The sequence below is a fragment of the Rhinolophus sinicus genome, linkage group LG07 (genome assembly GCF_036562045.2).
Source record: "Rhinolophus sinicus isolate RSC01 linkage group LG07, ASM3656204v1, whole genome shotgun sequence".
NCBI lineage: Eukaryota > Metazoa > Chordata > Mammalia > Chiroptera > Rhinolophidae > Rhinolophus > Rhinolophus sinicus.
This window is the reverse complement of record NC_133757.1, coordinates 24,099,435-24,112,842: the sequence shown is the minus strand read 5'-3', so window position 1 is coordinate 24,112,842 and position 13,408 is coordinate 24,099,435. Positions and strand designations below refer to the sequence as shown.

The 13,408-nt window shown below is 38.4% G+C and overlaps 1 protein-coding gene across 2 annotated transcripts in view; it reads right to left on the bottom strand.

Annotated features, from left to right (window-relative positions):
• Window positions 1–13,408, bottom strand: part of DNMBP (dynamin binding protein) — a 91,541-nt gene that overhangs the window by 75,113 nt on the left and 3,020 nt on the right. Inside the window, exon 1 of one of the 2 annotated variants that reach the window (XM_074339226.1) lies at window positions 12,480–12,643. The exons of the other annotated variant lie outside the window; for it this stretch is intronic. Coding sequence (XP_074195327.1) covers window positions 12,480–12,523 — 44 coding nt within the window. The 5' untranslated portion in view covers window positions 12,524–12,643. Of the gene's footprint in view, window positions 1–12,479; window positions 12,644–13,408 lie in introns of those variants that run through there. 2 annotated transcript variants of the gene reach the window in all.

The following is a 13,408-nucleotide window of genomic DNA, read 5'->3' as shown; positions in this document are numbered from 1 at the left end:
AGTTAGGGGAGGAAATTTAAGAATCACTGACTCATAAGTAAATACATTGGGCATGTCTGAGCTAAGAAACTTAGTGACACATTAAAACGAACAGCTCCACTACACTGTACATGTAATAAATGCCCAGATAATACATAAGATAGCAGCTGCTGAACTGCAGATGAAACTATCCAATGAAACTTTAGGGTGAGGCTGCAGATAGCAAGAAGCACAACAAACATGTAAAAACAGGCTGTGTTTAGTTTTCAGGAGAGGCCAAGAAAATTGATTAACCCAGTGCTCTAAGCTATGAGCATAAGTGCGCAGAGATCTGCAGGGCAGACGTCTTGTTTCTTTTCCTTATCTGTTTGAAATACGAGCTAGTTTTTCTACTAAACAAGATTTAAAAAGACATGAGACATTTTCCTACCCTTCAGCCTATCTTAAAGTATTCTTGGTATTTTAAAAGAATCAGGAAAGGAATTCAGGAAACTAAAGATTCAGAGGAAGAAAAATAGAGAGGGGAAAAAACTGCAATTGGAGTTTAAATAACTCCATCCTCAGGGAGAGTGATTTAGATCATTTTAAGGAACACCATCATCCAAGCATCATGGAAAACAGAGACCAGAAGCTTTATACAAATGACAAAAACTCGCCATTTATAGAACTAGAGCCACTATACTCAGAAGGAAATGTATATATATGGAATCTTCCGGTAGTTTCTACTCAAGATGAACCAGAGTTATGCCAAGACACAGCAAACCCAATGAACAGCGGATTCCTTAGACGGTGTCAATGAGAAGGATTTAGTGTTGTAAATCAGGACGTTCAAACCTAAAATTCAACAATGGAAAGGTTCTCCTGATATAGAAGAAATTTCTGACAGAAGACGGGGGGGAAGGGGGGGGCAACAGTACGATGTAAAGAAAATAACTTATCTATATGGAAACCGGTGAATCTGGGAGTGAAACATTATAAATAGTAGCTGGAATAAGATAAAAGAAGAAACAAGGGGGAGATTTATACTACAGACTGCCGTGATAAAGAACAAAGATGATGTTTTAACAAGATTACAAAATTGCTACAAAAACTAACAATAGTGTCTGGTAGTTGATATATGCGTAAACTGGACTATTAATTCCCTGACAACTAGCAAATGCATACAATCACAAGCCAATGAATTAACTATGTCCTAGAGACTGCACAGTCTTCTGCTCAGCCATCTAGGCAGCTAGCGTGTCTGATCACTGGGGTTCCTGCCAAGGGTAATGGAGGGCACTGTTCAGGACTTGGCTCCAGTTCCGCATACTGTTTTGTTTTGCTTTTTTGGAAAATTGTGAATAAGTGCAGAATTTTATCAAGTGCTTTTTCTGCATCTACTGAGATGATCCTGTTTCTTCTCTTTATTCTGTTAACGTGGCAAATTATATTGATTTTCAAATGTTAAATCAACCTTGCATCCCTGGAACAAACATTACTTGCTTAGGATGTGTTATTCTTTTTATTGTGCATATTTCGATTTGTTGAAGATTTTACACCTACGTTTCCAAGGAATATTAATTTGTAGTCTTTTCTTTCAATGTCTTTGCCAGATTTGCATATAACGGTTAGACTATCCTCATAAAATGAATTAGGAAGTGTTTCTTCCTTCTCTATTTTCTGAAAAAGTCTGTGTAAGACCGGTATTATTTCATTCTTAAATATTTGATAGAAATCATCAGTGAAATAATGTAGGCCTGGATAATTTCAAGGAAAGGTTTTAAATTAAAAATCAATACCTTTACCACATATAGGGCTATTGAAATTGTCCATTTCTTCCTGTCTGTTTTTCGTAAGTTGTGTTTTTCAAGAAATTTATCCACTTAATCCAAACTTAAATTTGCTGGCATAAATTTGTTTAAAAGAGTCCTTTATTAACCCTTTAACATCTGTATAATCTATAGTATAGAAAATTTGTGTTTTCTCTCCTTTTCTTAGTCTTGCTGGGGGTTACCAACTTTGTTGATCTTTTCCAAGAAACAATTTTTGGCTTTGCTAAATGTCTCTATTATTTGTACGTTTTCTACTTTACTGATTTCTTCTATTATTTTTGTTATTTTCCTCCTTCAATTTTAGGTAGAAGAGAGTTTAGAATAGGTAAAATATGTTTAGATAACCAAAATATATTTGATGTCTCTATACCATAGTGCTGTGAATTAAAATTTATACCAGCAACACTGAATTAAAATAAGCCAAGAATCAGTGAATCACCATAATTCACAATTTGTCCCCAATCCTCTACCATCCATGACGTACTGTGACAACTTTTAGTCATTCCTATACCGATGTCCATTCACATCTGTGTTTCTGCCATATTCAGCTATTTCTCGTGCTTAATTATTAGTTTGGTGCAAAAGTAATTGCGGTTTTTGCAATTATTCTTAACCTTTAAACCACAATTACTTTTGCACCAACCTAACATATATTCTAGATCAAATTGCTATTCAAATCTTCACCTTCTTGTAATAGAATTATGTATCCATACTCTTTGCTCTCTAATTGCGCAGAGCCTCCCACTGTGCACAGAGTATATTTCCCTGAAACACTTGCGTTGGACTTGGCCATGTGACTGCATGAAGGGAATGTCAGTGGATGGAGATGGCATGAGCAGAAGCTTTGATCCATATTTTATGGCTTGGCCTGTCCCCTGGTGCTCCTATAACCCACCGTAAGAAGAGCATGGCCTGGGAAGTCACTGTCCCTTCAGCCTGGGCCCCAGAATGAAGACAAGGGGAAACAGATTTGAACCTAAATGAAAGCCTATAGAGTTTGTCTTGCCCAGCTAGGTCAGCTAAATTACAGCCAGCCTTCAGGCCTATGAGAATGAAAGTAAATGGTTGTTGTGATAAACCATTGAGATTTTGGAGTCATTAGTTGCACAGCCAAAAAAAAAAAAAAAAAGACAACATAAATGGATGTTTTGACTGGAGCAGCTAAGCACCGCACTCTTCCATCAAACACACATAACTCCTCATGTGGATAAACTTCTATTATCTTTCAAGATCCAATTCAAATGGTACCTCCTCTACGAAACCTGTAAAATTAGTCCTTACAGGGCAGGGATTCTTTTTGCCTATTTTATTCCCTGATATACATCAAGCACCTAAAGCACTGCCTGATACATAAATATTTGCAGGATGAATGACTTAACATACTGAACTACTTTAAGTTATACATGAAAACGTATATATTCACATTTCCAGGGATCACATTACTCTTTCCTACAGAGCTGAAGGTCTCACAGGCCTAACTTCCAGGTTAGGGAGTAGGAATGTCTAATAGAACTGTTTGCAAGCGATTGAGCACCCCAAATGAAAGGAGGAAAAGGGAAGTGTGTGTGTATTGTGTGTGTGTGTACAAATACAATATTTCTTTTTCAGATGAAGAAAGAAGTAGTCTAAGAAAAATCATTCTGGTTGTTTCTCTTCATATCATTTTTTAAACACTGGTTTCTTGAGTTATAATTCACATATAATTCATCTATTTGGAGTGTACAATTCATTGGATTTTAGTATATTCACAGAGTTGTGTAACCTTCACCACTATCAATTTTTGAACATTTCATCGTCTCAAAAATAAACTCCATTTCCATTAGCAGCCACTTCCCATTTCCCCCAAGAGCCCCCCACCTCCCCCTCCAGCCCTAGGCAGCCATTAATCTACTTTGTATCTCTATAGATTTGCCTTTTCTGGACATGTCATATAAATGAAATCATACAATCTACAGTGTTTTATGACTGGCTTTTTCACTTGGCATAATGTTTTCAAGGCCTTCATATCATTTTCAAATATGAATATGAGCAGCTTAAAACATACATAACAATCAAGAGCACAGACTACAAAGCCAGACCGCCGGGGTTTATACCCTAGCTCTAGCTCTTATTCGAGTTAGATGATGAGGCAAGATCCTTAACTTCTCTGCACCTTAATTTTTGCATCTGTAAAATAAGTTTAATATCAGAACCTGCCTCATAGGGTCACAGTGAAATTTAAATAAATAAATGTATATAAAACACTTAGACTAGTACCGTACATATAGTAAACTATACACAGGTGGTGTTATTATTATTATCTGCATAAAAGAGAGGGGGATTGTGGTGAGATATTCTAAGTCTTTTTCATAGCTTTGGGGTGTGTTTTGGTATACCGCAGGTTTGAAAATGAGTGCCTTAGGAGAGTATGGGCATGGGTTTCTTTTCAGGGCAATGCAAATGTTCTAGAATTCAACAGTGGTGATGGCTGCACAACTTTGTGAATATGCTAAAAAAACCCCACTCAATTATGCATTTTAAAGGCGTCAATTTATGCTATATGAATTATATCTCATATAACATAAAATTTTTAAAAATCAGTATCTCTCCTATTTCAGAAATTGCTATACTTCAAGCAAAATGGCGAAGGCACAGATGAATATGCTCTGCCTTAAAAAAAAAAACTAGAAATTTAAATATATTCCTTATTCTAGCCCTCCCCCTCTAAAGTTTTCCTGCACTTCATGTTTAAAAATGTTCTACACCTGTGTTTCCTACCTGCCATGAGCTAGGAATGGGAAGTAGGTAAACACAGTAGTGGATTACGAGGACATTTACTGGGCAGGGCTACATAAAAGAGCAAATTTAAAAAGAGAAATCATATTTGTTACTAAATTGCATTAATTAATAACTATATTCATAACTGTTAAGAGCCCAGACTCTAAAGTCAGAGAGAATTAGGTTCAGTGTCTGGCTCTGCCTTTTGTTAAGCTATGTGATCTTGGGCAAGTTACTTAAACCCCTCTGAACCTTAGTTTCCTCATCTGTACACTGAAGAAAATAATAGTAATTTACTTCATAGGCAGTTACGATGATTAAACTTGCTAATCCAGGTGAAGCAGTGAATACGGTTCCTGGCAAATGGTAGGCACTCAGTAAATGTCAGGTAGGAGACGGGTCTGATGATAATGAAGGAGGAGGAGGAGGAGAACCATCATCATCACCCAGACTGACTGTAACAAATAATACCGATGAGGCCGCAACTTCTGGGTGGGGCCACCTGCTCAAAACTGCTGCTGTCGTCTTGAGAGGAAGGGGGAGCAATGTTACTCTGTGGTTACTGGACACAAGGACAAAGCAATTGACACCCCCACCCCCTACTCTAAGCTCTAAATGAGCTGTGTGTTCACAGCAGACCCACAAGAATTTGGCAGCAGTTTACAAATGAGATCCCTACACATGGGTCCAAGAAAACCTTTGCCAAACGTCTTCCAGGGATAGAAGCGGGATAGGAAATTCATCGATTTACTCTTCTAAAGAATCACCCTGTACTTCCAGGAAAACCACTGGTACTACTGTTAAATCCTTCACAAGCATCAACCTTTTAAAAATTACTCTTTGGGGTTTGAAATTTACAAATTTGAGATTGCTGTTGTCCTATTTTTGGTTCTCACCTTGTCTCACCTTGCCTTTGGGACTCCTGCAATAACTTCCTACATGGTTACCTATCCGTCTCATCTTCCTCTGCTCTATTTTCCACGCTGAAACCAGGACTTTCTCTTTATATACAAAATCTTATCATCCTCTACTGCCTGACGTTCCACAGGGCTTCCCAGTCATCACTTGTAGGAAGCACCTAAAACTCCTTTGCAGCTCAGACAAAGCTCATCATGACCTGGTCCCTGCCCCTAAGCTCAGTCTCACCTACCGTATACCCTAAGCTCTAGCCTCACAAAAATACTGGCAGTTTTCGGTAAGGCACAGCTTTACAATACAACACAATTACGTCTCCAGGCTGCTTTTCAAACACATTATCTCATGTATGTGCTGTTGCTACCTGTGATTGGGTGTGAACATGAAGGGTTTATTTTTATTGTTAACTGATCCCTGCAAGGAAGAATAATCAATAAACCAGCAAATCACTGGTTAACTCTTTTATGGTGAATAATCATTATATTTTAATTTTTAAACATTCGGAGTCACCAGAAGAGAATACTGACTAAGCCTGACACCCACTTATGGAATATAAGAATGAACATACTGGTAAAATTCAACATGAAAATTTCCATTAATTTACTGTTATCAATGCCTTTAATTTAAGCAAACCTTTACCTAAAATAACCAATTAGCCTCATAATAAAAGTAGGACTGTAATAAATTTATTAAATGTCTTTCTCACCCTGCGTTAGATTTTTAACCTTGGTTTATTAACCATTTGGCCTTAAAACTAGATGAAAATACTGACATTGAGATGCTTTATTCTTATAATCTTCAAATCACTAAATAAGTAAATCCAAACATAGCTTCACACTTCAATATGTTTCATTCTTTTCACTTTAATATTGGCTATCTATATTCAGAGTTGATTAGCAGGTCATGACAGCAAGACTAAAAAATTTAAAAATTGGCTCTCTTCATGTCCACAGATATTACAATGTTCAGATATTACAACGACTGGACAACATCTAGAGAGCGGCAGCAAAAAGAACAGGTAATGAAAACTATGGGTTTGAAAAACGTATGTATTAGTATTATGCTCCACAGTCCAATTAGCTGCTCAAGAATACAGGATCCCAACAGGCACTAACGAAAGGCTGGTTTTAATGTAAACTCTTTCTCCTCTTACCTGCCCCTCCAAGGATTCTGTTTCCTGATAATCAGATCTAAACGGTAAGACAGTAATATCCCATGGATGTCCTGGCACTGAGCCCCAGAAATCCTTAAAGGAACAAACACTGTCTAAAAGAAGGAAACCAGGCTACTCACTGGCTTCTCAACTCCCTCCCCTAATTCTAGGGAACGAAAATGCCTTGCCAGATAGGAGTTATAAAATTCCTTTGGAGGCAAAATGTTTTGAAATAGACTGTCTGCTGTTGATAATGTCATTCCCCGACACCTGGGATATTTTGGAAGGCTCCTCAGAAATGACCTTGGGCCAGACCAAGCTATGTGGGTCAGTACATCCTTTCTATTTATGGAAGCTGAGTAACTTGGAACCTCCTGTAGGGACTGACAGATGAAAGGGTGAGTTAACTCACCATAGGTCAATAAAGTTATGTCGAAAGCTATTTTAAAAAGTCCAGAATGTGGAAAACTAAAGGACAAAAGGCCAGTAATAAAAAATTAAAATGAAAAAAAGGAACTTATCAATGAAAAGCCATTTGAGAAACACATTAACTAAATGCAATCTGTTCACATTTCTTGGATTCTGATTCAAACAAATCAATTGTTTAAAAAAATTGAGACAAATGGGGAAATTATGATCATCGACTAGATTCTTCATTACATTAAGGAATTACCGCTCCTTTTTTTTAGGTGGCAGTCATATTGTCATATGCAAATAAAAGGGAATCTTTTTTTTTTTTTTAAAGTCATTAGAACCAGAGGGTCTACAAAAGGGAAAAAGGAGGTGGAATATAGAAACCAACTCAGCTTTATGGATCTTCAATTGAGCACTGGATACATGGATATTTGTCTTGTTATTCTTTATTCATTTTTCAATGAAACCCAGTAAAATGAAAGAAGTATTCATAATTATAATTAATGATATACTGATTGCTATCATTATTGTTGTAGGAAAGGAAAAGAGACCCGTTTGATTAGAGAGCGCAGACAGAGAAGTTAGTATATATGGCAGATTTGGATCAGACTTGAGGGCCAGGCAGCAGAGTTTAAGATATGTTGGGGGAAGTGGTGGGAACAAGTGTCCCACAGTAGAGTAAGAACGAAAGCAGTCCGATAATGGTCTATATGGGATAGACTGGGTCGGTGGCATTGGCCTCTGGGACAACATTAGGGTGTATCTGTGGCAACTTTATTTTTTAGCACCCTATGTGGAGATTAATATGAGCTGAGGCCTTGCTTTGTCATAAAGTGACCGGGTATACATGGCCTGACTGCTCGTCATCACAACCCTGAACCAGATCCAGAAATGACAGAAAAGCCAAAAGGTTTCTGCATTGCTGGGAAGGGGAGGAAAGAATCAACTAGAAAAGGGGAGGACATGGGATGTGAGGCCAGGGAGGGCAGCATACTCGGCACATCTATTGCAACTTTTTCTGCTGATGGGGCAGCTCACTTATCCCCAGAGAACCATCTCATGAAAACAATGCAGAATGTGTGCTGGGCCCAGAACCCATGGCTAGAACGTCAGCACTGATGATCTTCTCCTGGGCCCTACTCCCAGCGTGTGCTTGTCAGCAATACAGACACACACACACCACTTTCAGAAACCATAGACTCCACAGGAGCGGCTAAAACAGATGTAGAGAAATTAGCTCTGTGGCTGAGTTGACAGTTATGCTTACAAGGTCAAGGAGGAAATGAGGATTCTACTAGCTTATTGAACCCATGTATTTGAAGGACGCTAAGAACTTTCTTCCCTCTCCCTTCCCTTCGATTTCCTCCTTCTGTATCACAGTGCTGCCTCTCCATGAACTGATTTGTTTTATGGATCCATTTATTGAAGGCACACTATGTGCCAGGCACAGTTCATGGCACAGATCTATCAGAGAACAAAACAAAGATTTTTTTTTTTTGACCTTGAAGAGCTTTCTTCTTGAGGGATGGGGAAGGCAGACAACAGCATTTTAGAAGGGAACAGGTGGTAGGGCAAAAAAACAAAACAAACACAGGGCAGCAAGAAAGGGTGGGGAATGAGGGGAAGGCACTACAGTCAGATATTGAATCTACCAGGTGATGAGAATGTTAACTTTCGAGTTCTGTCACTTCCCGTTATTTATGACCACTCCCTAGCCACTCATCACACTAGCAAAAGGTGATCAGGGAAACAAGACAACTGTGGTGCATTTATTTCAGAGTCAAAAGAAAACAAATTTCAACTATTTTCTCCAGGCTCTTTATTTTCTGAAAGATGAAAGCAAATGTGATCTAAAGAAGAAAGACACTAACTGAACTGACGCAAAGTGACATCAAATAGATTTTTCCCCTCCTCCTCCCCTGAGCTAGTCTTTGGTCTGTTGGCATTTGGGCTATGACTGCTTGCTCCCCAGTGTGACAATGAGGCCAGGCTGTCATGCACAGTGGCTCCCTGAAGTATAGCCTGTTGGGAATTGCCAAGTAATCAGCAAGCTATTATAAACTCCTATAAACTAATCATATCTTTCTTATTGTTTTTTTGTGGGGTTGTTTTTTTTCCAGAAGATCACTGAAAGCAAGACAAACAAGAGTTGATGGCCTAAACCTGAAAAAGGAGGGGTGATACAAATTATAGAGCCCAATTTTAAGTGCATTCTCCTTCTCCACAAACACGTCCCCCCCACCAAAGAAAACAATCAGAGAGAGAAAAATAACCAACATTTGAACAGAGGTTGGTGCTATTAGGTTGGTGCACAAGGAACTGCATTTTAAAAGGTTAAAAACAATTGCAAAAACCGCAATTACTTGTGCACCAACCTAATAAAAGGCAGGATTAAAGATTTGCTTCTCTATATTTTGCAAATTTTCTACAATGGAAAGGTATAGTTTTTATAATTAGGAAAAAAGAGCTACTTTGAAAAAAACCTAATCATATAGAGATGCTTGAGAGACGGCTGTGAGAACCAACTGCCCAACACCCTAACAGTTACAGCTGGCGAAGAACTCCCTGCTGAACTATTCAATATTTTGTGAGATCTACTTAGGTTAAGATTTATACCCAGAGTAGAAACTGATCCACAGAATAAGGAAACTATAATCTTGCATATCTTATATTTATAACCATGCTGACGACTACAGTCATGATGCTGAATATGGCGCTTTCATTTTCACACCAGCTATTTAAATTCTGACTCTTACGTAACAACAACAGGAAAAAGCTGATCTAATGGTGAAATACACTTATATTGGAATCATGAGCTGTTTACCATAAATTTATATATGGAGGGTTCAGAAATATTGAAGATTCATTCATCTTCTTTTGCTTGAAAATTAAGCTTAGCATAGGCTTAGGATTTTGGCATGCCGCCTCCTAAGGCCATCTTATTTTTTCAGAGACAAATCCTGAAAAAAGTATTTGACAAGACTTAACATCCATTTATGATGAAAATACTCAGTACATTAGGAACAGAGGAGAATACCTTAACTTGACAAAAGTACATATAAAATCTAAAACAAACATTATGTGAAATGGGGAAACTTCAGACTCATGCCTGCTAAGACTGAGAACAAGAAAAGATGCTTTCTAGCATAGCAACTGGTTTGACATAGTCCTGGAAGTTCTGGCCAAAACTGTAAGGAAAGACAAAGAAATAAGACGTATTAGGAAGGGAAAGAAGCAACAAAACTATCACTATTTTCAAAGAATGTGATTAACTAGGGGCAAAAAAATAACTATGGTCAAAAAAAAAAAGCCAACAGGCTATTTGAAAAAGACAGTGAAGCGAGGCTTTCAGATACAAGATCAGCTTACAATAATCAATACCATCTCTCTTAAACTACCAATAACCAACTAGCATATAATAAAAAAGATATAGAAAAAGATATGATTCACAGTAGCAAGAAAACTATGAAGTATTTAGAAATTAATTTAACCAAGAACACCCCCTAGACCTTCATGGAGAAAACTTTAAAGTTCTCATAAAGGACTTAAAAATGAGCTGATGAACAATTTAGGCATTAAGGGGTATGATGGCTGCAACTAACTCAAATGGGTTAGGAAAAATATGCATAGAAATGTAGAGAGGGAGTAATAAAAGCAAATATGGCCAAATGCTAACATTTGGTGAATCTAGGTGAAGGCTATACAGAAGCTCTTTGTACTAATCTTAGAACTCTTCTGTTAGTTTTAAATTCTTTCCAAATAATACAAAAATTCTTTTAAAATGTTGAGCTGAATAAATAGACACATTACATGTTCTTGGAGGAAATGAGTTAACATCAAAATGATGTCAAGCCTCTCCCAAATAACTTATAAATTCAATATAATCCCAAGTAAAATTCCTCAAAACTATAATTTTGGAGGAACTTGATAAACTCACTCCAATTTTTATATGGAAAACTAATGGTCCACGAGTAGCTACGTAAACTTAAAAATGAAGAACAGAGACAAGACACTTGCTGTGCCAGTCATGAGGACATATTACAAAATCACTCAATAAAAACAGAGCAACAAATGGAACAGAACAGAGCCTTAGAGACAGACCAGTGTATCCATGGAAACCATATATGAGAAAGAGAGTATCACGATTTAGTGGAGGAAAGCATGGATGTTTTGGAGATGATACTGGAAAAAAATAGTTCATTAAATGGAGAAGGACAGCGCTGGTCCGTATCTAACACCACATGCAATGCAGGCTCTAGATGTAGCTGTGATGCAGGGATTTGAAAGGGGCTTCTTAAAACTCCATAAAGTGTAAAACATTAAGTCAAAGAAGGCATTTATTTGACTACCTCAAAATTAAAGAGTTTTTCTTGATCAAAGGACAACAGAGACACAATTAAAAGATGACCAAATGAGGAGATATCTGCAAAGTCTAAATGTGACAGTGAGTGAACGTCTACATTACAAAATTACTTCCACAAACCAATGACAACAACACGGAAAACAACTCCAATAGAAAATAGGCAAACATATGAATAAGCAATTTGGAGGAGAAGCTATAGGTAGAAGAGATGCTTAAAATCATCAGTAATCAAAGAAACACAAAGTAATAGCACAAGATACACTTTGCACCTATGAGATTAGAAAAGGTAAAGAGCTGGATAAAGCTGAGTGTTGGTGGAACACCAGGATACAGGAACCCTCCGGACCACCTCTGGTGGGAGAGAGACTGGTCAGCCATCGTGGGGAGGAATCCAGTACTATTTACTCAAATTCTGTAGGTGCAATTCCCTTCCAAGTATATGGCCCACAGATACACTGTACAGCTTTATAAGGATGCTCATTGCAGCAATATCTGTGGTGTTAGGAAGCAGACAACCTGAGTATCGCTCACACGGAGAGCAGATAAGTAAAATTATGGTGCACACACAGCACGGAGTACAATGCAGCATTCAGAAACAAAGAGTGAGATGTACATATAGAAGCATGGATGGATCTTAAAAACAGTACCTAGAAAAAAAGCAAAATGAAATTTAGCATTATAAAATATGTATACACATATAAAACAAACATCCCCACTTTGCAAGATCCCATACAGACAAAAAGAAACCCATTACATGCATTAGAATGAGTACAGATGAAGCATAAGGTGAATGGGAAGGGGACAGAGGAATTAAAAACAAAAGAAATCTTTCAGACTCCTTGCATGTTCAGCAAGAATTCAAATGACCTATGATAAATATAAAATTAGAATTGCTTCCTTCCCCGAAGTTTCCAGCTTTCCTAACAACAAAAGCCACTCTGGTTGCCAGCTCTGTTGATGAGTAACAGCTTTTCATCCTTTTTCAAGCAGGAAAGGAAAAATTCAGGGATCAGCAGAGAATATTCACGAAACAAAGCAATGTTTTTGTTCTCATGACCTGACACCCTGACTGCAAAGACCTGATTACCTCTTGATTTGGAGTGATTCAGCTAAAGGCGTTGTCAGTGGCATCAGGTTTTCAGGTCATTTGAAGCTATTTACTTTTAGAGCCTCTTCATATGCAATCTCCTGGCCTCCCCATGGAAATATTCCACACTCCTTAGCATCTTAAAATTCTGGAGTATGGTCACACAGCTAGTACGAAAGGGAAGTCCCTTGTCCCCCTTCTGTCTATTCTTGCCCAGCAGCTGGAGTGATCCTGTCAAAACATAAGTCATCATGAGCTCCTCTGTTCAAAACCCTCTGATGGCTTCCCACTCACTCACTCACAGAAAAGGCCACAGACCTTACAATGGCCTACACACTGACCTGCCCCTTCCCACTCCCACCACCCCTCATCTGCTGCCACTTGCCCCTCGCCCACATCGGCACTGCCTGGCCACCATGACCTCACCATCCCTCCCTCACACATGCCAAACATGCTCCTGCATCAAGGTTTGGAACTTGCTCATTCCTCTGCCCCTGCTCACTCCTTCATTCCCTTCAAGTCGTAGATCAAAAGTGATCTTAGTAGAGGCCTTCTCTGGCCTCTTTGTATAAAAAGTACCATCCCTACACACACACACACACACACACACACACACACACACACACACTTACACTTTCCCAGTTACACCCCTTTAAAGTTCTCCATAGCACTTCTGATCATGTGACTGTCTGTTCACAAATTTATGTACTGTCTACCTCTGCTCCACTAGAATGTCTATTGCATGAGGGCAGGACTCCATCTGTTTCATTCTCAGCTGTATCCCTAGCACCTACAACAGTGCCTGCCACAAACAGGTGCTCAACGAATATTTGGTGAACGAATGAGCAAGTCAGGACCCAAACCCATGCCTTCCAACTTCAGGCCCTTAGCACAATGCCCTATTTGCTCCACTGCGCTGCCTCCCTTCT